Source organism: Girardinichthys multiradiatus, chromosome Y, assembly GCF_021462225.1.
Source record: "Girardinichthys multiradiatus isolate DD_20200921_A chromosome Y, DD_fGirMul_XY1, whole genome shotgun sequence".
Lineage (NCBI taxonomy): Eukaryota > Metazoa > Chordata > Actinopteri > Cyprinodontiformes > Goodeidae > Girardinichthys > Girardinichthys multiradiatus.
In genome coordinates this window covers 28,901,973-28,929,355 of record NC_061818.1, presented here as the reverse complement: position 1 = coordinate 28,929,355, position 27,383 = coordinate 28,901,973, and the positions used below count along the sequence as shown (strand labels likewise).

General features: G+C 38.5%; 3 protein-coding genes across 3 annotated transcripts; 2 read left to right on the top strand and 1 right to left on the bottom strand.

Annotated features, from left to right (window-relative positions):
• The first annotated feature begins 777 nt into the window (after positions 1 to 777).
• LOC124864499 (myocardin-related transcription factor B-like) lies at positions 778 to 13,097 on the top strand. Its single transcript, XM_047359303.1, has 14 exons — positions 778 to 926; positions 5,526 to 5,591; positions 6,914 to 6,969; positions 7,054 to 7,129; positions 7,365 to 7,526; positions 7,677 to 7,867; positions 8,633 to 8,749; positions 9,568 to 9,815; positions 9,964 to 10,096; positions 10,193 to 11,074; positions 11,574 to 11,681; positions 12,285 to 12,416; positions 12,499 to 12,559; positions 12,640 to 13,097. The coding sequence occupies exons 1-14, from the start codon at positions 827 to 829 to the stop codon at positions 13,068 to 13,070; spliced, it is 2,763 nt and encodes a 920-aa protein (XP_047215259.1). The 5' UTR covers positions 778 to 826; the 3' UTR covers positions 13,071 to 13,097.
• A 6,383-nt stretch (positions 13,098 to 19,480) lies between these two features.
• LOC124864087 (U11/U12 small nuclear ribonucleoprotein 25 kDa protein-like) lies at positions 19,481 to 24,171 on the bottom strand. The gene is made up of 5 exons (XM_047358714.1): positions 23,804 to 24,171; positions 20,259 to 20,349; positions 20,040 to 20,145; positions 19,892 to 19,966; positions 19,481 to 19,798 (listed from the first exon to the last, which is right to left on the bottom strand). Exons 1-5 carry the CDS (start codon positions 24,029 to 24,031, stop codon positions 19,741 to 19,743), a joined length of 558 nt encoding a protein of 185 aa, XP_047214670.1. The 5' UTR covers positions 24,032 to 24,171; the 3' UTR covers positions 19,481 to 19,740.
• A 166-nt stretch (positions 24,172 to 24,337) lies between these two features.
• Positions 24,338 to 26,909, top strand: LOC124864090 (DNA-directed RNA polymerase III subunit RPC10-like). Its single transcript, XM_047358719.1, has 3 exons — positions 24,338 to 24,579; positions 24,680 to 24,767; positions 26,100 to 26,909. Exons 1-3 carry the CDS (start codon positions 24,469 to 24,471, stop codon positions 26,225 to 26,227), a joined length of 327 nt encoding a protein of 108 aa, XP_047214675.1. The 5' UTR covers positions 24,338 to 24,468; the 3' UTR covers positions 26,228 to 26,909.
• The last annotated feature ends 474 nt before the right edge of the window (positions 26,910 to 27,383 follow it).

Sequence of the window (27,383 nt, the reverse complement as noted above, 5' to 3'; positions counted from 1 at the left end):
TTAATTGTTGGGGGTAACCTTAACTGTATTCTGACCTGTTATTCTGAAAAGAATGCTTGAGTTTTTGCACTGCAATGAATAAATTATTTAAATTAAGGGTTGGATATCTCTACATTTTGATGCAATAAAAAGTGAATTTGTAGAGGCTTTTTAAACATCTTTACCAGGGGAGCCAACAAACAACTGGCACTGCACGTACTTTTGAAATAATGAACCATGTTAGGGTTAAATTGTTTATTGAATGCAATACATTCATTTAAAATGTTAATTTATTGGACTGAAAATGAGTTAATGGTAAAAACAAAACTTCAGAAAAACTAAAGATGTTATTTCAAGTCCACTCTTAAAGATGCCTGGCTCCCTGGACACAAAATATAAACAAATGAGGAAAGACTTGAAAGTTATCCTGTCCTTAAGGACCCAATGGGGTCTTCTTTAGCACAAAACAAGTTTCACAATATGTTTAGGAAAGATTCCAGTTTCTACAAGTTATCTAAAAACCGTTTTTATCCCATGCTGAGAGAATTTCCTGAAACAGTAATTGCTACCATATACCACAAATGATTAAAAATGGCTTTGCTTTTGCTGCAGAAGCTCAGTGAGCATAGCAACCTGACCTCGCCAGGGTTAATTTGAGCAGCACAATGTTCCCACCTCTTAACGTTGACTCTTCGCTCACACACTCCTACACACACAGGCACAAACTTTCCCCACTGAGCCCAGCGGAAAGACAGAAGAGGCAACGAACCACATGTTGTTCACCCAGAGCAGTGTCTTCTCTCCTTCTTTGTAACTCCTGTTGGATCTGTCCTGGCCTCATTGATCCATGGGACTCCAGAGCTGGCCACCAAACAAACCAGAACTGTCCTCCATGGCTTGCCTGGATGTGGAGAGCCCAACCATTTGCAGGGGAAAATTCAAATCAGGTGCTTTTTTTTCTGTATACATACAATGTTAATGTAGTAATGATGCATACATGTAATTTGTTTTGGAGTGGGGTATTGCTTACTTTAATAATTGTGCCAACACAAAACTTGATATGCGGCAGATCAAGATTCTACTCATAATTTGTATATTTTTAATCTTCCTTGTTTGCATTCATCAGCTGCTGATTACTGCTTAAAACTCATCCTGAAGCAATAAAACACAACAGAGCAGACTAATCTATAGCTTCTGCAACATTTCTGAGCCATTTAAACACCTATGGAGTAACTATCGATAGTTTTTCAGACCCCATCTTAAGATGAAATTCCCTGAAAAATGCTGTTGTTGCCAGCTGTTTTTCTTTACCTAACCAAAACATGAGGGAGGTTTATATTACCTTTTAATTTGGTTATCGTGTGATATTGTTTTTATTTCTATGGGAGTAAATTTGTCTTAATATCATCTCAACATGAGGTTTTTCTTTACTGACTAACCGTTTGAGTGTACAACCACTACGTGGAGCTAACCTACTGAGTTTTCTCATAACATCAAACATGTGCTAAATTTTGCCATTGAAATTAAACTCAGTTGAACTAAATTATGTTTATATTATGTTTATAGCACATTAAACAAAATAACTAAACAGCTGCATACTAATATATTTCATAGTAATATCAAACCTGGGCTGCACGGTGGTGCAGTTGGTAGCACTGTTGCCTTGCAGCAAGAAGGTCCTGGGTTCAATTCCCATTCAGGGGTCTTTCTGCATGGAGTTTGCATGTTCTCCCCGTGCATGTGTGGGTTCTCACCAGGTACTCTGGCTTCCTCCCACAGTCCAAAGACATGCCTGTTAGGTTAATTGGTCAATCTAAAATTGCCCTTAGGTGAATGAATGAGTGTGTGCTTGGTTGTATGTGTGTTGCCCTGCGATGGACTGGCGACCTGTCCAAGGTGTACCCTGCCTTTCGCCCGTAGACTGCTGGAGATAGGCACCAGCTCCCCACGACCCACTATGGAATAAGTGGTAGAAAATGACTGACTGACTGTCAAACCTCAAAAAAGAGGATAAGAATGGCAATTTATGTCAAATAAATTAGTGCTATTGGGTTTTTTTTTCCTTTAACCTGTTAATGCATCAAGGTTACTACATTGTACAGCTATTCAAAAACAATTAAAAAACAGGTTTTTTTTGTATGTGTGAGTGCTTATGGTATGCTTGCAAATAAGCAACTTCAGGGGTGATTAACCTATTTAATCTTAACAGCCATATATATATATATATATATATATATATATATAAACAACATGAAGAAAAATGCATAGCCCGCCTATCCAATGCCCCATTAAAGTTAATAAAAGCCTCGGACAAGGAGCTAAAGAGGCTCAGAAATGCTGAGCAACTCGGGCGTATCCTACCAGTCTTTCCACAGTATATGAATATTACAGGTCAATATTTGTAACATCAACTAACAACTAACGACAAATATGGGTATCAAATTGTTGGTCTTTATTTTCCATTGAGAGGAAATACAACATGTACATGGTGTATATCGAGTTTACAGATGACACTCATTGCATCTTTGTTTAGTACTCTGAACAACATTGTTATTGATTGTCTGGAAATGTTTATTGCTAAAACATACAGCTAAACAGTAGTGGGTTTGTGCTTGGTGGGTGGGAGTGTTGAGAGTGAGGCAGAATTGGGCAGGGGAGCTCCTAGTTTGTAAAACAACACTTTGAATGTGGGAGGGATGAGATAAGGGCCATAGAGAAGAGACTGATGAGTAAAATTCACCTTTTTGTAACACAGAATAATATCAGAAAATGATGTAACCCCTATGACTTAATATTCAGTATTATTAATTCATTTATCACGTACATTTTCAAATTCTACACACGTTTTGCCCACCTGATTGGACATTTGAAAAACTCACTGAAAGTGGATGTTTAAAAAATTAGCAAATTTTCTGTCATGCCTAAAGATGATTGAACACATTTAAGAAAAAAATCCTGAGAGTATCATAATTCAGGCTTGTTACATCGTATATACCATGTTATATTCCCAAAATTACATTTTTGCAGCTGATATTATACTAATTTATGCTTTTCTATTTATAAATGTCAGAATCTTTGCTAAAATAATTTATCCTTTGTGTTTATAACAAAGTCATCATAATTGAGTGTTAGCTTGCTCCTTAACTAAGTTCAGAATCAGAATCAGCTTTATTGCCAAGTTTGTACATGCAAACAAGGAATTTAACTCCGGTACTCTTTGGTTTTGTTTTTGCATTACAGAATATACATATTTACAATGTACAATATACACATATATAAATAAAAAGGTGGATTTGCAACATCTGTATGCTGTTGTTTTGTACTCTATTGAATGTTCAACAGAGAAACAGCCTGGGGGAAGAAACTGTCTCTGTGGTGGCTGGTTTTAGTGAACAGTGCTCTGTAGCGGCGGCCTGAAGGTAAAACTCTAAACAGTTTATGTGCAGGGTGTGTGGGGTCTGCAGAGATTTTAGCTGCTCTTTTCCTGACCCTAGACCTGTATAAGTCCTGGATGGAGGGAAGGTCAGCCCTGATTATTCTCTCTGCAGTCCTGATTATTCGTTGCAGTCTGGACCTGTCCTGTTTTGTGGATGAGCCAAACCACACTGAGATGGATGAAGACAGGACAGACTGAATGACCAGCAGCTCCTGTGGAAGGTTGAACTTCTTGAGTTGCCTCAGGAAGTACAGTCTCTGCTGGGCCTTCCTTCGAACAGTGTCTATGTGTGAAGACCATCTCAGGTCCTCAAAGATGGTGGTTCCTAAGAACCTGAAGTGGTCCACGGCCGATAAAGTGTTGTTGAGGATGGTGAGGGGGTGTATGGGGGTGGTGTTCTCCGAAAGTCCACCACAGTCTTGAGTGGGATGAGTTCAAGGTAGTCCTGACCGCACCAGTGGACCAGCCAATCCACCTGCTGTCTGTATGCAGACTCATTACCATCCTGGATCAGACCAATGACAGTGGTGTCGTCTGCAAACTTCAGGAGTTTCACGGACGAGTCCGATGAGGTGCAGTCATTTGTGTACAGGGAGAAGAGGAGTGGGGATAGAACACAACCCTGGTTCAGTCATTTCAGATTATATTCTAGATTTTTGTTTGTGCAGCTTCATGGGAAAAAAACTGCCAAATTAAAGAAAGAGATGAGAGAACCCCAGGGGTGATTTGGTGAGAACAACACATTGCTGAGATTAGAGATTACATCAGCAGACAAGGATTTCAGCGGAGCCCCTTCTCTGTGTTTCTTTATAACTTCTGTTTATGCTTTACTGGTGAGCAGGAACCAGTTTGAATCACAGAAAGGTTAGCCAGGGTTCATGTTCAACACAAGATGACACAATGGAGAGGACCCCGGGCGTGATCTGTACCCTCATAGTAATGCTCAAATTAAAGCCAGCGCTCTCTCATGCTGCTTGGAGGCAGCTTTCCATGCTATTGATATGTAGTTATATACAGTAATAAAATAGATTGCCTCTGGCATTCCTTTCAAGTAACAAAAATTGAGAGAAACCAATATTGATTTTTTTTCAATCTCCTGGATATAACCCCCATTGGCCTAGGTTTGTAATAGGAAACAACAGGCAGGGAAGGCACAGTTCTTTCTCTGTTCTGGAGATGATATGCTGCTGTGAGTGGACTCGCCCTTCCACCCTTTGCCTCAGCTCTTGTCACTTTGAATTCCCTTGTCCACCAATCGGAGCCTATGAACATCTCACTCGGCACTACAATAAACTGGCGATCCCACCCCCTTAACTACCCCAAAAATGTCATGGTTCCCAGGCCTTGTTCTCCCAGCTGCCCGGATTATTTTTGTTCAAGTGAGTCACAGAGTCCTGTTAGGACCCAGTGTCTTTCCCAGGGGAGTTGAGCAGGTCCTTGTTGTGTGTGTTTGTGTGTGAGGGGTAGCTGTTTCTCCCAAGCCACTGAGCAAATCCAGCTAAGCTGGCTTCGCTACACCACAGCAATGACGACAAGGGTCTCGGCATCATGCGTCACTATCAGCCCTTGACCTTCTCAACAAACTTTTTTCTTCCTCGTGTGTTACTCCACTGGAAAAACAAGTTCATACTCCCATGTTTGTAAATGTTTAAACTCTGATCCTACTACAGTATATATTTTTGGGGAAAATAGCACAGATGAAGCATCCAGAAACTTTATGTAGAACTTAGATCTAAGACTCAATAATTTCTTCTAGAGGATATTTCATTCAAAGGACATTTCTTTCTACTGGAGCTCTGACGTTATTCCCTATTTTAATTGTTTCTTTAATGCATTTTTGGAACACATTCAAACATTGACTGTATTTAGGAGGGCTTTAGGCCAATTTGGAGCTAACTATGGGCCTCCCATCTCAGACCATACAGGAACTGAAAAGAATATCTGTGGTTATAAGCAACGTTTGGTGTTAGGCTTTCAGGGTAGCACACTGATTGAGAAATAATAACTATTTCTTTTTTATTTAAAGTCCTGCAGGATTTTATAGATAGTTGTGAGATGAGTCAGTGGAGTCATTTCTAAACGGTTAATTTTTAACTTCGCTTTTATCCAGTACTTCAGCACTGTCTGCAGCAGAGGAGAACTCGGGAGCAGCTTGTAGACCAAGGCATCTTGCCTTGTGAGTATTCATCCTAATCCTATTATTTATCTGCTCCCCATGAGTTAGTTTTGCTGGCTGGCGATAGCAGAAATGACAGCAGTAGAAAAGTTAATGAATAAATTATCAAAAGTAAGAGAAACTCTTCGACAGCATCTGATCATAACAAGACGCAGCAGGCTTTCTTTGAGTGTGAGTGTGTGTGTATGGGGGCCTGCTCCTCTCTGACCCCATAAGCCCACAAGAATCAGCAAATGGCCCTTCAGCAGAGGTCATTTTCCTCTTTCTACATGTAGCTGAGTTTAGTGGATACAAACAACTCAGATCCAACCATTTTCTTATATTTAGTTAGTTCCACTAAGGCTTCTCAAAATGGCTTCACCATGGGAAAAAACATGAAAAATCATAAATGCACTTTACTTATTTTCTACCTTTCTTGTATGCTGACTATTGAAAGCACTTTTACACTACAAGTCCCACTCAACCAGCTGTATTCACATATATGCACATATTCATGGTGGTAGACAACTTTGGAATAAGCGCTTTAACCAAGGGTACATCAACATGTGATGGAGGAGGATATTTACAGTGTATGTAAATATGTAATTTAAAATGTTCTGCCAAAAAGGGTGATGAGTTTTATTTAGACAGAACTAATTCTTGCTACACTGATGTACTTTAATCGAAAACTACACAATTACAATATTTTTACTACAGACTCCTCTGCTTCTACATTTAACAGATTCTTCATAAGAAAACATTAAAGATAAAGCAATAAGCAGGAATGTTTTGCTGTGCATGTCTGATGCACTCTTTGGAGTGCCCTTCGATCCATGTATCATTAAAGCAAACAATTGCCATCATGTCGGAGGTGACTAGTCGGTGACCCGGACCTTGTCTAAAGAAGGATGGGTTTATTCTAAGTGATCAAAGAGCAACTCCCTGTTCAGAGTGATCTCTTTGTTTGAGTCAGCAAAGCTGGTGTTTCCTGTTTTACTCCCATGAGCTCCTGACTACTGAGGCCACGCTAGTACAGAGCAGCAAAGACAAAAACATGAATGTAAAGATGGAAAAAAGCTATTATGCTAGAGTTACTGTTCAAAACAACAAATGCTAACATGAACTTCATCATCTGTTTTATAAAACCTCAGTTTCTACTTTCTCTACTCTCAGTCAGTGTAACTTTAAACCCTGAAAACATTACATTTCCTTCCAAATGACATTTTCTCTGTTGGAGCAAATGCAACTTTTTGAGGCTTGCTATCCAAGGAAATGTCTTTTTCACTATAACTAAAGCATGTAAATGGTGTGTGTATTCAAATGTATTTTTATTATTTTTCCAGCTCTGAAAAGCTCTGCTGCCTTCCACAAGCAGATTCGCAGCCTACAGAGAGCCAGGGTAAGACTCTATGAATAAGTGTTCATCTGTGACTCTAATGATGTTCGCAAAATATTTAAACAAACTGATTCATTTTTTTACCAGACGGGGAATTTCCTAAAGTATAAACTCAGCAGCAGACCGGAACGCTCAGAACTGGTCCGTATGCATATCCTAGAAGGTAATCCCTTTTCGTGTTGTTTCTGTGTGATAGTGTTTGGATAAGCAGAATGAGTGGGGCTGTTATACGTCTGTCTGCACTTATTAATGCTTGTTCAACAATCCTGCAACCATCTGAATGTTTTTGCTGTAGACTGAATGTATGAGAAGTCAGTCTGAGCCTCCTATGAGTCACAGTGACAAATCAGTCTGAGTGATGCCAGCCGGATCGTGAACATACTCTTTTTCTTCATCAGAAACTCAAGTGGAGCCCTCACTGCAGGTCACGCAGATAAGACTGAAGAGGGCCAGACTGGCCAATGATCTCAATGAAAAAATCGCCCAGCGGCCAGGACCCATGGAGCTGGTCGAGAAGAAGATCCTGCCCGTCGACTCTGGAGTTGAAGAACTCAGAAACAGTAGGCGTTCACTAACATTACTTACACAGTGACAGCCAAAATGTAAACTTAAGTCAGATTGGTTATCAGACAGACTTTCATCCACCTCTGTGGTCCAAGCTTAAACTATCTCTACAAGTGATTTCTTAAACCTCCCTGTTGATCATGCAGATGGTAAGGCGGATTACTCAGATACACCACAAGTTCCAGATGTTTACAGCTTTGATGAGGACAGCAGTGATGCATTATCACCACGGCAACCCAACAGCCAACCATCTCCTCCACAAACTTTACCCTCCCCAGAGAATTCAAGAGAAACTAAGGCATCTTATGCATCCTCTGACTTCAGCCCTCCTCCACAGGTACAAAAATATGTTCAGCTCTGTGATCAAACATACTGTTTTCATGTCACAGTTAGTGAACAAACCAGCAGGGTTTGTTTTTTTCTAACAAAACAGTGACACATTTTAGTGTTACAGTGCTGTTCAAAACTACTTTTACCCCTGGACTTTTGTTTTTACATTTTGTCAACAAACAACTATTTCTTTTTGGACTTTATGTTTGCCCCAAGTGGTTTATGTGACACAGTTAACATGCAAGAATGTGCTCTGGTCAGAGAAGACAAAAGGTTTTGAACTTCTCTTGTATGTACAACAATATTGCACAGTAAAACATGGTGGAGGCAGAATCATGATGTGGGGAGGCTTTTTTTCAGCAAGGACAGGAAGCAGATCAAAATGGACATGAAGATGTAACAAGCATAAACATCTTGCAGCTTAACTGCAACAAAAAGCATTTCTACAAAGTGTTGACTAAGGGAGGCTAAATGCAAATACTTGCCACACTTTTCAGTTTTTTATTCAGTTTCCTACCACTTCACAATTAAGTGTAACTTTGTATTGGTCTATCACATAAAATCCCATTTAAATTTATTAAAGTTGTTGTAACATGAAAAAATTGAAAGTTTTAAAAGGGACTGCATATGAGAAAGCTACTTAACTACTATTTGGACAAGTGGTTCATGTTTGTGTTTTTAGAGTGTTCATCAAGCTTTGTTTGGTTATTCTGGATAGTAAACAGATGTTGCTGATCATCTAATTCTTGATCTTTACTCTGGTTTTCTTCAGCTCTCTCTAACACGCTGCTCTCAGTCATCTGCAGATGTGTCTACTTTGGAGAAACCAAGCAGCCAGGGAGCTCATCAGCCTAACGCCGCTGTCATCCAATGCATTTCATCAGGTCCAGTAAGCCGACTTTCTCATGTTTCCTTTAAAAACAATAGCTGTGTTTTAAAATTGGTTTTTATCTAGTTCAAAAATAGCCGTTATATCACTGACCTCTGGTACATAGTTGTGTTTGTTTGATTAACTGACTGTTGCATTTTTTTCCTGTTTCCTTTGGAAATGTAATGATGGATAATGTTAGAGCCTGGATTTTATCTTACTGAGAGTCACAGCCGTTTAGGAGTGGATAAATAATTAGCCGTCAAGTCAAACGCAGGTCAGAGAGCAACACATTTTAACATATTTTAGTAAATCTGACAACTATAGACTGGACTTCCTCAATCAGATCGTAAAATCAAAGCTAAAAGTCCAAAGGAGTGATGCAGAAAACATGAATTCATCTAAATCGGGTTATACTGTGATCCCCAAGAAGAACTGTGCTTCCTTTGGAAAATAAAAGGGGAGTAAATTTGACAAATTGGAGGATGCATGCTGGTTTAACTCACGCTAATTTTCTGGTTTCTTGTCTTTAATAAAACTAGCAGACATGTTTATATGCACTAGTTTCTGAAACAGCAAGTGGTAGAACCTTACGCTTCATCTTTCCACTACCCGTTATCTTTTCTTGTCTTGAGATGTCAGAGCAATCTTCAGCCTGAACACTAAAAGCCATAAAAAGAAACAATACTCAGCCTAACTTAGGCGTACAAGCTGTTACAGCCAGTGCAAACTGTATTTCTCCTAAACCGAACTAATGGACTCACAGAGATCAAATTTCTATCCGCATGGTCTTCTGCAGCTTTACCTGCTCCCGTTGTTTTGTGTGTTATGCTCTGCAGCAAACTTTGGTGAAGCTATCCACAGACAAAAGCCGTAGCAAAAAGATCAAAGAGCCCAAGTCAAGGGTGAAAAAACTGAAGTATCATCAGTACATCCCCCCTGACCAGAAGCAAGAGCTCAGTGGCGTCCCGATGGACTCTTCTTATGCCCGTCTTCTGGAGCAGCAGCAGCAGTTCCTCCAGCTCCAGATCCTTAGCCTGCAGCAGCAGAAGTACAACTGCCAGGCCGTTGTACCCGTCACACTAAAGTATGCCGCCAATCAGCAGTTCATTGTTTGCAAAGTTACCTATCATATTTGATTCCAGCTGTTCTTTGTCTCAATACATTTTGCCTGCAGTTTTCCAGAGAGAGACTGCTGAGAAATGGCTTCTCTCTTGTTTCACATTTTGTTACAGCATATCCACAACTGAGATACAGACCAGCTACTCGGCTCTTGCCCTTAGAGGAAGCTCTTCATCCACTCCTGTGCAGTTCCATCATGCTAGTACAAAATTGGATCAGTTACCCGCTAATATCGATGAGATGAAGGTGACACAACCTGATTCTACCAGTCCTATAAATGTTACAGAGCTGAAAAGGCTCTAAGCATTCAACCTCTAAAAGATTATATTTATTCTTTCACAGGTTGCTGAGCTGAAAGTGGAGCTAAAACTCAGATCTCTGCCTGTTTCTGGGACTAAGACAGATCTGATAGAGAGGTTGAAGCTGTTTCACGAAAGTGCTAAAAGCCAGCGTGTTGCTGCCATGGAGTCAAGAGTCACTGCAGCAAACTCACGGTCTGAAAACCTAAATGTAACACCACCCGTTTCCCTTATAGCTTCCAAAGTCTCCAAACTGGGAATAGAAGATAGTAACATGAAAGACATTCACACAAAGTCAGATTCAGACACCTTGTCTAATGCTGCTCTGTGCACAAGCCCCTCAAAGGGAACCCCACATCAAGAGGGCCCCACAGATGCAAAGGTCAATGAGAAGGACTCTGAAAAAGACAAACGGTTGCATGAGAAGGAGCGTCAGATAGAGGAACTTATGAGGAAGCTGGAGCAGGAGCAGAAGCTAGTTGAGGAGCTAAAGATGCTACTGGAGGTAGAGAAAAGAAGCCAGCAGAATGATTCTCCACCTCATCTTAGCTCATTGGTGCCATTTCAGATAAAAGAGGAAAACAGAAGTCTGCCAAACTGCACAGTGTCCTGCAGCTCTCCTGGTCTGCATGTGCAGATCAAACATGAGGACCCATCAGATCATACCCACATAACTTGTTCAAATCAGTTCATTGATGACCAAGGGACCAACAAAACGGCTGAAAATCTGCAGTCTGTCCAGGCCCTTCTGCCCACGTCTCTTCCTGGTTCAGCAGTTGCTGTTGAACTCCTTGCCAAAGGCATTAAATTACACACTATTGTTAACAGCATAGCTTCAGGCTGCATCCAGGCCTCTGGACATGAGCCAGAGAAATCAGCAGCACCACAGCAGCAATCTAGCACTCAAACCCAGCATCTGACTAAGGTACATACACTTTGCTGCGTTCACTCTACCTTGTTCTATCATCTTGGTCTTCTTAGTCTCAGTCGTCACACTCTGCTGTTTTGTAGTTATAAATCTTGTTGCAGCAAGTGTGCTACATAAATATAGAGGCATGTTCTCAGTTGCACTGCCACTTAAACCACAGGTCAGGTTACCACTCAGTTGTGTGCCACTGTGGAAAATTCAGCTTCCTTGTTCTTGCAGTTATAATCAGTTTTAACAGAGAGATTAAATGTAACCAGAAATAAAATGTCAAACATGCAGGTCACATTAAGCTCAGCTGTTTCACAGGTGAAGTGAAGCATTTTCTATGTGAAAAAAGGCCAATAAAAATAATTTACATCCTTCTTTTTAGCTTTTTTTAATTCCCATTTTGATTGCTTTTTGCCACAAACAATAGTAACTCTTTCGCAATTCACAACTTTTTCAGACACCCTTCATATCAATGCATTAATGTTAGGCCGTCTAATGTTCTCTGCAGACATGGAGAATGGATATTAAGGGGCAAAGTTCACTCAATGCATTCCTGGTGTCTGGATGTGATAGTCCTTCCTCTCACCAAGCACCCCCGGGAGCACTTAGAGGGAAGGTAAAATATCCCGTGTCGTAGATGCTTTCTTTAATGCAAATTAATGTTTACAAGTGTTTATTTATTTACTTGTATAACATTAACAACATTTGATGTGGGTTATATGCCAGTAGCATTTTTTTTTAAATGTATAAACAACATACGGCTAACTGCCCAGGGCGGTATGCTGTAGGTAGTGAAAAAAGTCATTTGTCACCTGCACTCCGAACAAGTTTTCTATTGTTTAGCCGCTCGTCCAGTCAATGGTAAGCGGCTCCTTTGTTGCGCAAACTATAAGCACTGTAAAAAAAAAAGTATCTGTAAAGGCTAATGGCTGAATAATGGCTGGTATCTGAATAGTAGCTTCTGATTCTGATTAAGGGTTCCAGAAAAAAATCTAAAACACTTAGACCGGCCAAATCTGAACTGGATTATTCTACACTGAACAGCAATTGCTTAAAGTACAGATTAAGATTGATTTAACTTTTATCATGTTATAGAATTTATCCTTTTCCTTCAATGGTACAGAAGGAAAGGCTTGCGTGGAGTGCCTTTTGCATGAGAACCACCAGTTAATGGTTATTTTGTGTCTTATTTTGTCTGCGGTTTTTTTCTGTCAAATAGCTGCCTTCTTCAAACCCATCCACTGTTATTAAGCAGCAAACAACTTTTACAAATCATGCATCAAAGACTAAGGACCCACCTCGCTATGAGGATGCAGTCAAACAGACACGCAGCATGTTAATAGTTGCTCAGGTGCAATATCAAATTCAAGTTCATCATTTAAGACTGTTATTTAAAATCATTCACACATTAATGATCATATATTTCTTTACAGGGTCCCACCGCAGCAAGCCAGCAGATGGATGACTTGTTCGATGTGTTGATTGAAAGTGGAGGCAAGAGATGATTAAGCTGTATTTTGGAACGGTACACCTGGAAGTTTTCCTCTCAGCATGTCATTCTCTTGTTTTTTCAGAGATCTCCCCTCTCATCAGGCAGGATCCTCCCAGTCTGGAAAAGCCTCTCCCTGTGACAGCCAGCGTGACCACCCTTCCCATCAACACAGTTCTGACCCGTTCTCCACCTTTAGTGCAGTTGGCCCAGCTGCCTGAGGCAACCCTCAGCTCCCCAGGAAACAACCTGGAAACCTTTCTGGATGACACAGAGGCTCAGAGACTGAAGCTGATGGAGGAGTTAAACTCACCTTTGGTCAACATGGAGATGAACTTCAGTGAAAACATCCCACCTTCTGGTGTGAACCTGCAAAATACTTCTGTGGACAGTATGGATTGGCTGGACCTTACCCTTTCTGTGCCTGCCGAGGGGATTAACCCTTTAGACATGTCAGTGCTAGGGTTCTCTTCGGACTTCCTGGACTCTCATGAACTGCACTTGAACTGGGACTGAGTAATTAAAGGGGGAACATGGACTTCATTCTGATTTGTTTTTGTTTTTTTTAACCAAAGGTTGATGGACTGCTCTCCTTGCAGTCTGTAAAAGCTATAGTTGCTTGTGGAGAAAAAGAAAATGGTACTGATGTTTTAAAGATTTCCATCTCAAGTCATATGACTGATTTCCTTGTCTTTTCACACACTGACTTCTCTTCGTTCCACAGCCTCAGTGAAAAGTGTTGCAATAAGCATTGCCACAGCACACAGAGGAGGAAAAAATACACTAATCCTTGTTACAGATGGACAAGTGCTGCATTTAGTTTCTATGTTGTTTACTCCACCCAGTCTTGGAATGATTATCACTATCAAAACAGATTGTAAACTCTAAAGCCACATGATCCTGGTTTCTATACAAGTCGAAAGGCATAAATCCGCCATTTAACCAAAGGAGTGAAAGTGGACCATCCTTCAGAGGTCCACAACCGAAAACAACAAAGATTCAAGTCTTTATTACAAAATAATTCACCAATCATGTAAGCCTGCACACATTAGTATACTCTGCAACTTAAAGAAGCACGTTTACATGAATCATTTGTAGAGCATCTTTAAATATAATTTGCTGCTTAAAAATTGGTCAGACTGACGTTTCATAAGCTTGCTAGTCTGTTTTTATTTTATTATAAAACATTAAGTGGTATGTCACGAACAGAATAATGAATTAGGCTTCTTCCATATTAGTTGGAGTGTGTTCCAGGGACATTTGCTGGCTACATAGTGTGCTATTATAGGCAGCATTGCGTGTGTGTGTGTGTGTGTGTGTGTGTGTGTGTGTGGGTGTGTGTGTGTGTGCGTGTGTGTGTGCGTGCTTTAGATAAGGAAATGCTAGAGACATTTGTTTTTGTGGTATTTTAATTTATGTAAAGACTCAGAGTTCTCTGGAAAATATCTGGAATGTCACAGAGAAAAAAAAACTTTTATGTTGAAGAAAATCTCATGAAAAGTTTTTCATATTGGAAATACAGATATGGTGTTGTCTTAAGTCATCTCCTTAGTGCCAAATCTGTCACAGAGAGAGGGAGTTATGTGCTGGAATGAGGCATAAGTCTACATATGACTAATGTAACCCAACACCAAATCTTCATAGCTTGTGTTGTATGATGTATTCATGTTCATTTGTAAAGTTATTACAGTTTTTTTCTGCAAATACAGAAGTGTTTTGGGATTTACAGCCTTCTAGCATTGAAAAAATGTTTCAATAATAAAATAATTTATATAAGGAAAGTCAATTCTTAGATTTGTTGAACGAACAGCTCACTACATTCACATCCAGCGCCGGACACGTTTAATGGCCCACCTGGCAAAGATGTATGTAAGCCTTAGAATGATTTCATCTTTTCTTGCAGGAATATATTCTTACATTAAAATGTCACTTCTTGAAAGCTGGTTGAGATGTTTAGATTGTCTAATGACTTCCCAGGAGTGCCAACAAATTGTTCAGGGTTTGCATCTTTAAAAAAAAAAAATTAGGGGCTGATCTTCAGATGGTTTGCGTTCACAAAGCTGATCTACAAACTAGGTACAAATCGAATTGCATGTCTAAAATGAGAGGAAACTGCAGGGGCAGACTTTTTTGTTTTCATGAACATGCAAAACATATGGCTGGTGTGAATGAGTTTCTGTATTTGCGATGTAAGTTTGACCGTTGCTGTCAGCTTTTCTAGGTTTTATAATTGATATTTCATCGTTTAACTGTAGCTTTTAGTATTTTCATGTTTTTACTGTTGCTTTGTAGCACTTTGAGAAACTTATAAAAATGTTATTTATTATTATTTTACCTCCAGCTCCATGGCTTCGAACTTCATCTTTCTTTTATGTCCGCTCTGCTCTCTGACACTCACCATGGTGACAGCCAACAGCAAACACAATTACCTCATTTAAATCGGGTGGCCCAAAGCGCTTTTGTACCTGTTATCCATTGTCCATCTTTGTAGATCGCACACAACACGCCCCCTTATTGCACAAGCAATGTTTTTTTAGGACAAGCAATTAAGCACTCCCTTTTTGGAGTCTTTGAAGATCAGGGCCTTAATGTTTAGATATGTCTGGTAAATTCAGAGGTACAATAGGCAACAGATTTGTAGCCTAATCTCTCTAAATTTACAGATGTAAAGAGAGAGAAAGCTTTGGGTCATACATCATTTCTTTACATTTATCTTCCAAGGACCAAGATTTTCTTGTGATCATTAAAACTGGTGTCAGCTATTGTTATGAATTTTTCTAAAAGTAATAAATAGATCAGCACTGTGTCTAAACAACATTCTTGAAACGTTCTTACTAGCAGCATGTCATGAAGACATTTAAATATGGACATTTGTCCAAATTTACTTAGCTGAATCACAAAATAAAAAGTTTGACAGGAAATATTTTCATATTAGCAAGTTGAAATTAGTAAAAAGGAACTACTGATAAAGAAAACTTCAAAAGACTTTAATAGTTTAAAACTTAAACTGTAAATTTCATAAATTTACACTTGATAAATTTACTATTGTGCACATTTACAAACATGCTTCATTACATCCATTCTGCCAAGAATTTAATTTTGAATTCACAAAAATAAATCCCTAGACATGGATTTTCAGCGTACCCTGCATAATAGAGGATGATGTTGCAAACCCTTTAACAATTACTAAAACACCAGTAACTGCTGGTCCAGTGTTTTCTTAGCAGCAATCGCTCACAAACTGCTGCTCCTCTCAGAGCTTTTTGATGGTTGTGATTTTTGTCCGACACTTTGGACATTGGTGTGTGACGGACTTGCAGCTATCTATGCAGAAAGGAAGGAGGCAGCAACCGGCCACACAGCTGTAAAATGGAGAGCAGAGGACACAAACTGCAGATGACAAAAATCCTGGCTGAGCAAACAGGAACAACAAGTTGTAATTATGACTTCAGGCAAATATTTTACCAACAAACCAAATAGCAGGGAGATGTCATACCCTATCAAAGCTGTTATGAAACAAACAAGCCAGGTCACGCTACTAACTGAAGAGAAAGTCTCCGTTGTGACAAACTGACCGCACTCAGGGCACTGTGTCCTGGTTGGACATGTAGGAAGATTTTCAACATCCAGAATCACATTGGGGGCTGAAAGAGGAATATTTACAAATTTAGATAACGTCTTTCTTTTATTCATAACAAGCACTAAATTCCAATACATTTGTACCCTTCATCCTCCAAAATCACATCTACATTTGGCTTACAGTGGAGAGAACAAGTTTTTGATACACTGGCGATTTTGCAGGTTTTCCCCCTCGCAAAGCCTGTGGAAGCCTTTAATTTGTCTGGGCTACTGGAAAATAGCCAAGCAGCTTTGTGAGAAGGAAACAACTTTTGGTGCATTTATAAGAAAATTAAAGAAATTCAAGATGACGGTCAGTCTCTCTCGATCTGGGGCTCTGCAAGATCTCACTTCTTGGGGCACCAGTGATCATGAGGAAGGTGAGGGATCAGCCCGGAACTACGCAGCAGGACCTAGTCAATGACCCGAGGAGAGCTGCGAACACAGTCTTCCATTTTCTTATAATTGCACCAACAGTTGTTGCCTTCTCAATCAGCAATTTGGCTATTTTCCTGTAGCCAATTCCAGCCTTGTGTAGGTCTACTATTTTATCCCTGAAGTCCTCACACAGCTCTCTGGTCTTGGCCATTGTGGAGAGGTTGGAGTTTGTTTGAATGAGTGTGTGGACGGGTGTCTTTTATACAGATAAAGAGTTCAAACAGGTGCAGTTAATACAGGTAATGGGTGAAGAATAGGAGGGCTTCCTAAAGAACTAACAAGCCAGTGAGAGCTGGGATTCTTACTAGTTGTTAGGTGATCAAATACTTATGTCATGAAATAAAATGCAAATGAATTACTTAAAAGTCACACAATGTGATTTTCTGGATTTTTGTTTTAGATTCTGTCACTCACAGCTGAAGAATATCTATGTTAAAAATTAAAGTCTTCTACATGCTTTGCAAGTGGGAAACCCTGCAAAATCTGCAGTGTATCAAATACTTCTCCCCACTGTATATGGGGTGTAACAGCTGTAAGGGTCATTTTGTGCACAGTGCCTTGTTTTTCAGCCCCTCACAAAATAATTTGTGGTGACTTGCTGGCTCACCGGGGTAAGCAGGAGGAGGTTCAACAAAGAAAATTTTATCGTCAGAAACATTAACATAAAGATCCTGGTTGGAGCTGTCCTTAATATCTGAAAAAGAGAAAATCAGTGACAAAACTTAAATGTGAAGAATTCACGGTTGGACAGAGAAACTTATTTTTGCTCACCGTTCTTGCTTTTCTTGTCTTTTACATTTAAGATATTGTCACATTTCTTTTGTAGTTCAGCCTTCTCTAGCATGAGTTTATTCAGGTTGTTGTCAATGTCATTTATCTCTTGTTGGGTAGCAGCTGCTTCCTCTGGTAGGAAAGAAAAACAAAATTACACAGAACATATAATATCAATGATTTTCCATGATTTATTTGCTTAGATTCCATAAATGTCACTTGTTTCTCCAAATTCAGCACGATTCCTCAGCTCCTGGAAAACACACAAGATTTTCTTTTTGTCTTCAAGCTGTTGTATCTTCAGTGAAATGTCCTTCAGGTCTGCAAATATTTTTTCCACCTCATCATGCGAAGAAGTCATGGCAGCAAGCTGAGCAACAATATCTTCTGTCAGTTCAAATCCATTACACAATGATTTTATTATAATTTGTTCTTTATTTATTTTGCAAGTAAAACATTTGTCAAAATATATGTATATAAATGATGAGTTAATTTATTAAGGGCAAAAAGCTATCCCAACCAAAGTAAGGACTCCCTAAAACCAGTAACTGGTTGTGTCAGTTTTGTTCCACTCTTCTTTGCAGATTAGTTTTATTTTAGCCAAGTTGGAAGGTTTTTGGGGGTAATGGGCCTGTTTAGAATCAAGTCATAGCATCTTAATCAGATATGGTTCTAGGCTTTGACTGAGCCACTTCAAAATCTTTACATTTAACCATTCAGAGTTAGACTTGCTGGTTTGCTTAGGAATTTTCTCCTGTGGCAAAATCCAGTTGTGTTAGAGAGCAGAATTCATGGTTGAAATGCTCTTGGAACAAATTTGATAGGCCAGCCATTCCTGGGAAGGTTCACCACTGTTCCATGTTTTCTCCATTTATGGATAATGGCTTCCGTTGCAGTTTGCTGGATCCCTAAAGCCTAATAGCTTTGTAACCTTTACCAGACTGATAGATGTCAATGATTTTGTTTTCTTATCAGTAAATTACTTTAGATTGTGACAGGATGCAATAATTCTGAGATATCTTACCCTACTACATGTTGCCAGGGAGGTTCTATTTAATTAATGTCTTAATTTTACATGTCTGGCAGTAATCAGGCCTAGGTGTTGCTAAGTAAAATAAACTCAGCTTTCACAAAATATTATTAATCGCATTAAAGTCATAATCTGAAGATTGAGGGTTACTTCATCCACATAGGTCCAGGCTGATTTAGATTACTTTTTTCCTTTATTAATGAGATGACCATTTTATACTTATTTGTATTTACCCAGCTTATCCTAGTCTGATACTAAAATTTGAAAGTGAGAAATATTCATTTGTGTCAGAAAAGCAAAAACAAAGAAATCTGTTAGGGTCCAAATACTTTTCATTGTACTTCAGCTTTAACTAAATGAGTAGGACTGAATTTAACTTTCTAGACTAGTATTTACACATTTAAAGCCATCATTAGTTACTTTTCCTAAAATACATTTGGAGTCATGACGTGCTGATATAGAATAAATAACTACGTTCTGGTTTGTTTTTCATCCCTCAAAGTTGTCATAGACTTCCATAGAAAGTTCATGTGGCACTGAAATCGATTGACTACTATTATCCTGTTTGAAACATGCTGGAACTGGTATTAGCATTAAAAACCTATAGCAGACTCAAGCCTAGAGTGCCAACAACAAACCATAAACTTTTCAGTGACTAACCCAGCAAAAGCCACCGTTAGGAAAACCACAGAACGACATTTCTCATTAACTCAGCCTGGCACATAAAACTAAACAGTAACTTTCATCAAAACTAAAATGAAATACAACATCTATAACAATAATTTACTTAGCATTTGTCATGATCCACAAAAAGTCTACAAGCAAAATATATAATGAACTTGCTGCAGCACCTTTAATGCCATATTTCAATAAATAACTGCCCGCATTACCTTAGATGCTTGTGCTCTGTCCTTCAAAGGTAAAACACACATAAACTGAACAAGAGAATATTGTTCCCATCTTTCAGGAAATATTCAAATCTTTCGGGCGGTGTTTATGACTCCCATTTTGCAAAACTCTACAGAACACTCTAGATACGATGGAAGCACAGGACACAGACACATGGGTGTTAAAGTAAAAATATTGATCCATTTTATTGTTTGCAAAGTATTTCTACAAAAATCGTTTAATTACTGTATTTACATGTAGCCAATTTCACAGGAGACACATCTTAAAATATTTCCAACATAAAAGATCAGGAAATATTTATAACTAAGCAGTACAAAAAAAACACTGAATCAAGATCTTATTTATTATGTTAAACATAAAACCGGTACTCTCTGCAGGAGGTCGTGTTTATTCTCCAAACGTGGAGAAATACCGGCTGCGTCACTTCTTCTTGAGTTGCTTCATAAATGTCACTTCATCTCTGTTCCAGATCCCGTAACTAAAGATCAACATTGTCGAAAACAGAAAACAAAATATTCAGACTATTTTGACGTTAAAATGGTTGCATAAAGGTGGAAGTATAAACACTCACTCCTTAAGCCTCATTGTGTCATCCTCAAGTTTCTCGCCTTGAAATACAAGATGGTAGGTTCTCCAAACATATCTCCTGAGAAATAAAAAGAGAACCGTCTAAAATGAATTGCAGATCTTTACTTTCTTCTGTTTGTGAATGCTCTTACCAGCTGATATATTTCACTCCGCCTTCTCGCTGCTGTTTTAGCTCCATAAATCTGCAAATGGCCTTCTTCAGATCAAGGACTGTAGCATTCTGGACAACCACTATGGCTGTAATTAATCAGACAGAGAGGGGTTATAACCACCTATTAACAATAACAACACAGTAAGCAGATGAGGTGAAGCGAAAAGCAAAACATCGAGAATGAAACGTAAACACTTACGCATTATTTCACCATCTGCCTTTAAAACCTTCACGGTCATCGCCTGTCCGTATTCCAAGGCAATCTGGGAATTTACCTCTTCCAGGGTCACCTGAAAAAAACAAAAAGGTATCTGCTTCAATGAGCATGTTTCTCACAGTTTTGATATGTGGTGCATAAAAAATAAGGAGCCATATTTGACATAAAAAGACAAAAAAAAAAAAAAAATTAAGAGTTTGAACAATCTGATATTTTTTGGTTTTTTATTTCTAAGAAAATGTCAAAAATCTTGGATGTCCAGGTCTTCCACTGTCAGCATCAATTGGTTTTCCTCATTTTGGGACAAAAATCGTCAAAACAACAAAACTGAGCTAAGGTTTTAATGCCGCTTAATATGTAAGAATGTAATTGTGTGCAATAATAATTAAAGTAGGAGATTGTATATAAATAAGGTCTTTTCCATCTGCACTACTATAGCTTGATGTAACATTTAGCTTTCAAATTTAGTGGTAAGAACCACACATACCTGTTGTATTTCTGTTGTAATTTGCAACTTTCTGGTACTTCAGCCAATCATATTTAGCAACCCATGTTAGCAACAAGCAAACGTCTCAATAGATATGGAGAATCTCTACCGGACCCCAAAAGACTCAAGATCTAGAGAAAAATCTAAAGGCCTAGAAATGTAGCAGGACAAAGGCCAGAGACGTTAACCAACTGAAAAAGTTCCTCATCATTTTGTGATAATTTTTTATTTTTAGTTCGGTATGAAGAGGTGTAAAGCGATTCCTAAATTAATGGAGTGACCTTGTGTTAAGTTCATGCATAAATCTAACAACAATTCTATTTTAAATTTCATTTTAGGCATTTTGCTATTAACAGCCTGTCAACAAAGACACGGTATATACACATTTCTTTAGTTGAATCAATAGTTGAACCAGATTTAACACAGTTTGACATGATTGCTAAAGAGCTATTAACTGAAAACAGAATAATCAACTGAAAGATAATTCATCTCTCCGGTTATGTGTCAGGTCTTCCAGACATCTTTTTCATCTACTGTAAACATTGTTCACATTAGTTTATTTGTTCCCTTCTAATAGGTGCAATAATGTCATTGTCCATGTTTGGGTTGCACAATATTGTGGATACATCTTGAACAAAATATTTGTGTCTGCACTGTTAAAAATCATACAGGACTGTTTGGAATTAAAAAGTTGTTAGCCAATATTATCCAAGTAAGTTCACACACTCACAGCAGTAGATGGCTACACCTAATATTCAGTTTTCAATTCAATTTAGTTTCTTTATATAGCACCAATTCACAACACATGTTGTCTCAAGGCACTTCACAAAAGTCAGGTTCATACATTCCAATTAATCCTAACAATTGAACAGTGCAGTCAGACTCAGTTATTTATTCAAATTGGTTAAAAAGTTTTTCTATCTAAGGAAACCCAGCAGATTGCATCCAGTCAGTGACTTGCAGCATTCACTCCTCCTGGATGAGCATGTAGAGACAGTGGACAGTCACTGGCGTTGACTTTGCAGCAATCCCTCATACTGAGCATGCATGTAGCGACAGTGGAGAGGAAAAACTCCCTTTTAACAGGAAGAAACCTCCAGCAGAACCAGAACCAGGCTCATTGTGAGCGGCCATCTGCCACGACCGACTGGGGGTTTGAGAGAACAGAGCAGAGACACAAAGAGAACAAAGAAGCACTGATCCAGGAGTACTTTCTATGGGAAGGAAAAGTAAATGTTAGTGGATGTAGCTCCTTTAGTCATTTCATCTAGAAAGAAAGAACAGATAAACTCTGAGCCAGTTTTCAAGGTTAGAGTCTGAAAGAGAGCACATATAATTAGTTACAGTAAAAGCTCAGTCAGCATGTCTAGGAGAGAGAAAGGGTTAAACACTGAAAACACCGATGTAATAAAGATGATAGCGCCTAAGATTATAAAAGGTCACAAAGATTGCCACTCTGGGTCCCTGAGCAAGACCCTTAGCCCCAGAATGCTCCCCGGGCGCCGCACAACGGCAGCCCACTGCTCCCTATAAGGGATGGGTTAAATGCAGAGGGTCTAATTTCCCCTCGGGGATCAATAAAGTATCAATTATTATTATTATTATTATTGTAAATACAAATGAATAAGAAGGAGGGATGTAAATGTGGATTTATCTCAACTATTATCAATGCAATATTTTCCAATAATATCACTATTGTGTGATTTTCTAATCTTGTGCAGCTCTAGTCCAGGTACAAGAAGTGGTCAAATAATAAACATTTAAAGACCTTTCAATACACATTTCTATGTATAAAGAATTAAGGGTGGTGTTTAAAACCTTTCCCCAGTGCTGTTCATCAAGCCAAAAAACTGGACAAATCTTGCAGAGATAATAAGATTCAAGTACCTCCTCAATCCGTCTTCAGGTAATTTAAAAGTAATCTGACCCCAATATAATGATCATTTAAAAAAGCATGAATATAATCGATGAGATGCAAATTTATCAGTACAGTAATATGGTAAGACCACAGGTGTCATTCTAACTTATATAGAGTCTCTCAATCAAAAGAAGTCAACATCCAAGATAGTTATAAATTTTACTAGAAGAGTGCATTCTACCTTAGCCATGACTTCAAGGATATGAAGTGTTTAGAAAAGTTTGTATAAAAAAAAAGAAACAAGAGCTGCAACTCAGACTACACAATCCTTAGTTTGCATGTAAATTGTTCACGTTGTGTAATGAGGAAAATTCTTGAACACTTCGACTGATTTGGAAGGGCTGCCACAAAAAGCCAACTTACCTGTAAACAGAATGTGATGGCACAGCTTAGGTTGCAAATGTTGCATCTAAAACAAACAAAAACAATCTAAAAACCTCTCTGAAACAAATTCTTACTATGTTTGGCAGTGGTGCTCCATAAAACTATCAAGCACGGTTGTACAAAGGTGATGATCTGGGCTAGTTTTGAAACCAAATGAGCTGCATATCTTCTGCCAACTAGAAACTCCACTCTACACCAAATTGTTTTAGAGACAAAAGTTAAACATGTCTTAAAAAGATCTAAGGTTCAGTCATGGGGGGTTCTAGACAGGGGCTAACAATAGATTATAGAACTGGTCCCTGTACTGAACACATAATACTAAATGAATTTCTTATGATGATATGCGCTCGCACAGAAACTGTAACTGTATTTTTTACTTTAAAGTTTTACATTAACAATAACAACAATTATTAAAAATTAAGGTGTTGCACTTTTAGCTTCAGCCACATTGATACAGGATCACAGTTTTCATCTGCTACATCAGGGGTCTGCAACCTGCAGTTCCATTGCTGCAAATGACTCTTTGGATTTGTGGCTTCCTTAATATATTAAAATATAAAATATAAGCTTTTTTTGTATAATTCTTTTGTTCTGTGCCCTCATAAAAATTAAAATAAAATAAAAAACACTGGCCCCACCCTGGTACCCCCTGGACGATATGGTCTAAAACCGCCACTGGGTTCAGCTAAACTGTGTCATGCAACAGAACAATGACACAAATTTAAAATTTATGCGCACCTGTATTGGCAAATCACAAAGTAAAGGGTCCTGTACAAGTCGAGCCAGTCCCTCCTCGAAAATATCCAGGATCTCCGAATACGGGAGAGCATCTTCATCTTCCTCCTCGGTATCAGCAGTTGCATCCTCGTCCTCCTCTGATGACAGCTTCTCCTTTTTCACCTCCTCGTAGTGAATTATAAGACCTCTTTCACCTCCTGCGATTACACTCTGCTCCGCCTCCATCATAGGATACTACAATAACTCAGCAAACATGTACCAGCCCGATTTTATCCGAACACTAACGAAGACAGTAACATGTTATCTTACAAGAGCGATTTGTTTTACTGTGGAGCGCGCAATATATATATCCGATGGGATACTGTGACTCGTTACACAAGGTTCCACTCAATGAATATTATAACTATAATAATAATAATAATAATAATAAAGAAAAGTAAAACGGTTATAAAACACACGCTAATTTAACGTCATAAAAATTATGACAGGTTATGAAATATTAGGTTTCAGCTTAGTCTTCACAGGAAACCACTTCCTTCCTTTTGTTTCCTACCGACCTGTTTTATCTGCTGCACTTCCACTATGAAACTCAGCGGATTGTTCGCGTCCAAGGATCTGCACGACTTATTTTCTCTGCAAATCGACTCGGTTTGTGACTTGTCAACATGTTACTGTTTTGCCCCACCTGTGGGAATGTTTTAATCGTCGAAGAAGGACAAAGATGTATGAGATTCACCTGTAACACTTGTCCATATGTACACAACATCACCAGAAAGGTAAAAAATAAAGTTTAAACTTCCGTTATGTTGAAAATGTGACTTTTTCTTCTAGTTTAACGGTGTTCTATATGTTAAATGCCTCCTTTTTCCTTCTTAGGTGAACAACAGAAAGTATCCCAAGTTAAAAGAGGTGGATGATGTTCTTGGCGGCGCTGCAGCGTGGGAGAACGTGGATTCGACAGCAGGTGAGTGATTTGTCCACTGGTTTCTAATTAGTGGTATAAAGTTATCCCACTCACAGCTTTAAACACTCCCTCTCTGCATATTATGTTCAGATCTATAGAAAAAACGTGATGATCTAGGCAAGGCAGGTTTGTTTATACAGCACGTTTCAGAAATAAGACAATTCAAAGTGCTTTACATGGTGAATAAAACACTTTGCTGTCACAAAACATTTAAAAAGTACATTGCAGTGGCATCATAAAGAAAAGTTTGACTACAGACTAAAATTGCAATGTTTTAACTTGTTTAATGTTTTTAGACTGGTACCTTTTAACTGGGTATTATTGCTTTAAGAACAAAACTTGGCTTGACCAGGCCAAATTAGACATAAAATAAAACCAAAACTGACAGTTACACATTTAAAACACAAGGTGAAAATAATAATGCAAATATAACTTGCTAAAATTTACACATGGATTACGAAAAACAAGTACATGAGATGGAATCAGTGTTAAATACTTTACTTGTGAAGACATTTCAGGTGCCTCCTCTGAAGAGAGGTTCACCTCTGCTCATGTTGGAGCTATTTACTCTAACACCCAGCGCCAGTCAAAACCTTTTGCTTACTGAACTGATGCTGATTAAAGGCTCACTATTATGTTGTTGGCTTGCCTCAGATGTTGGATGAGATCTAGCAATGACGTCACACATGTCCTGCCACTGGTTTAATTAGATACAAATTGTCAGAAGTCCATATAACAGTCAATTCCTTCAACTTTTAGTAAATTCATACGTGCAGCAGTCGTTGAACTTCATTTCATCGACTGCCGCAATTTGTTCAGGAGTCTCTCAGGGGTGTAGTTATGAACCTATTATTCGGTTTAAGTGTCTTGAACTAGGAAAAGGTCTTAAAAAATGCACGGTACCGCCTCTGGAGGACTGACTTGGGACCCAACTGGACAACAGCCGTAAAATTACTTGCATGTGCAGACTTCTGCACACTGATTATGCAAATAAATACGGATTCTACATGTCAAAGTATGTCTTATCAGTTCTGAATTTGTGCAATCAAGGTGTCTCCTTTATTCTCACAGATAATTAACGTTGACTAATATTGGTAACTAACATTAAACATATACAGTATGGGGTATCTTATTTGGGAATGTTTCAGCATTATTTTATTTGGACAGTGTTCTATAATGTAAAATAAATTGTAAACATTTTTTTTGTTGTAATGTTTTTTTTTGGGGGGGGGGGGTTCCAAAGAGCATCAGCAATATAGACTAACGTCTGCACATGGAGGAAAAGGAAAGTCTTGTTCTACGTTGATAATTTACATTTGTGTTTCTGAACAGAAACGTGTCCGAAGTGTGGGCATCCCCGGGCTTATTTCATGCAGATCCAGACCAGATCAGCTGATGAGCCGATGACAACTTTCTACAAATGCTGCAATGCACAGTGTGGACATAGATGGAGAGATTGACTGTTCTGTATTAATGTGAAAATTTCTAATAAGCTTCTGATTCTGCTTTGTCTCTTGAGAATCTTTACCCTCAAATACATTTCTTATTTATATGCAACAGACACTTGTCGGACATCATAAATTTAAGATAATAAAAACAACTTCTTCTTGACTTTTATTGATTAAATATTACTTGTGTACAACAGTCAACTGTCTTACATTGTACATTATCACAGACATTATAGCAATGCAATTTTCACAAGAACGTTTCAGTCCTCCAACTCAAATATCGTATTTGCATTGATTTGTCAGCCTCAAGAAAATATAAAAGTCAAATGCGCATTGAATCAGGGAGCTAATCAGCTGAATTACTTGTCTGAAGTGAGGTTCAGGTAGATGAACTCTCAATAGGCACTAGGAAACAAACAATTGGACATGCAGTGACGGTACACTGATCATTCACTAGCAGCAGACAATTCAGTGGAATAGAAGTTGATCTGCAGTGATTCAAATTTTTATATTTTAATTGAAGCTTAATAAATGTATCTAACATGCATTTAGGCAATGCAAGTAGTCTTAAAGAACTGGTGCCAAGGTTGATTTTTGCACAGTTTTTTTTTTAATATATCCTACTTGAAGAGTTATAAGTTTGATATCATGCAGTTCTTTTATCAGTGACAAAATAAATATTAACATGTTTTCACTGCATGTACAGTCTGATTTACTCAGCTAAAAGCCAAACAACGTTGCTTTTATTCATTATCATATATTCACGATAAAAGGGGCCAACAGAGGATTTAAAATAAAAGTGCAAATGTTAAATTTGTCAAAACTAAACACATCATGGACAGAGAGCTAGTAGCAGCAAGTCACTGAGTCATTGTGACTTTACAAAAATAAATACAGCTTGTACCATAAATGCATCAGTTTAAAGATGATCCAGAGACAAGAACTTACATGGATGACTTTTCTAAGATGAGACCCAAAAGAAAAACCAACACAAAAACTCATAACATTTTCAAATGAACTCAAATAAAGTACACATTTTCTAAATGTTACCTTTCTTTTTTCCTTCACGTTGACATGCAAAAGACTAAAACGTCTAGGCTCCCAGCTGTTTCTGCACGACTGCAGCCTGTCAGTTCTTAGTTCTTTTAGCGCCCTTCATCATTTGCAG

Bases quoted from the DNA above. Each gene is read 5' to 3' on its own strand.
- LOC124864499 (XM_047359303.1), top strand. From the start codon at position 827: ATGGGACTCCAGAGCTGGCCACCAAACAAACCAGAACTGTCCTCCATG. The intron at 927-5,525 runs GTGCTTTTTTTT...GCTTTTATCCAG, and splicing joins CAGGGGAAAATTCAAATCAG to TACTTCAGCACTGTCTGCAG. The intron at 7,868-8,632 runs GTACAAAAATAT...GGTTTTCTTCAG, and splicing joins ACTTCAGCCCTCCTCCACAG to CTCTCTCTAACACGCTGCTC.
- LOC124864087 (XM_047358714.1), bottom strand. From the start codon at position 24,031: ATGATGGAGGCGGAGCAGAGTGTAATCGCAGGAGGTGAAAGAGGTCTT. The intron at 20,146-20,258 runs GTAAGTGTTTAC...GATTAATTACAG, and splicing joins GGCAGATGGTGAAATAATGC to CCATAGTGGTTGTCCAGAAT. The intron at 19,799-19,891 runs GTGAGTGTTTAT...GTTGATCTTTAG, and splicing joins GACACAATGAGGCTTAAGGA to TTACGGGATCTGGAACAGAG.
- LOC124864090 (XM_047358719.1), top strand. From the start codon at position 24,469: ATGTTACTGTTTTGCCCCACCTGTGGGAATGTTTTAATCGTCGAAGAA. The intron at 24,580-24,679 runs GTAAAAAATAAA...TTTCCTTCTTAG, and splicing joins TACACAACATCACCAGAAAG to GTGAACAACAGAAAGTATCC. The intron at 24,768-26,099 runs GTGAGTGATTTG...GTTTCTGAACAG, and splicing joins GAACGTGGATTCGACAGCAG to AAACGTGTCCGAAGTGTGGG.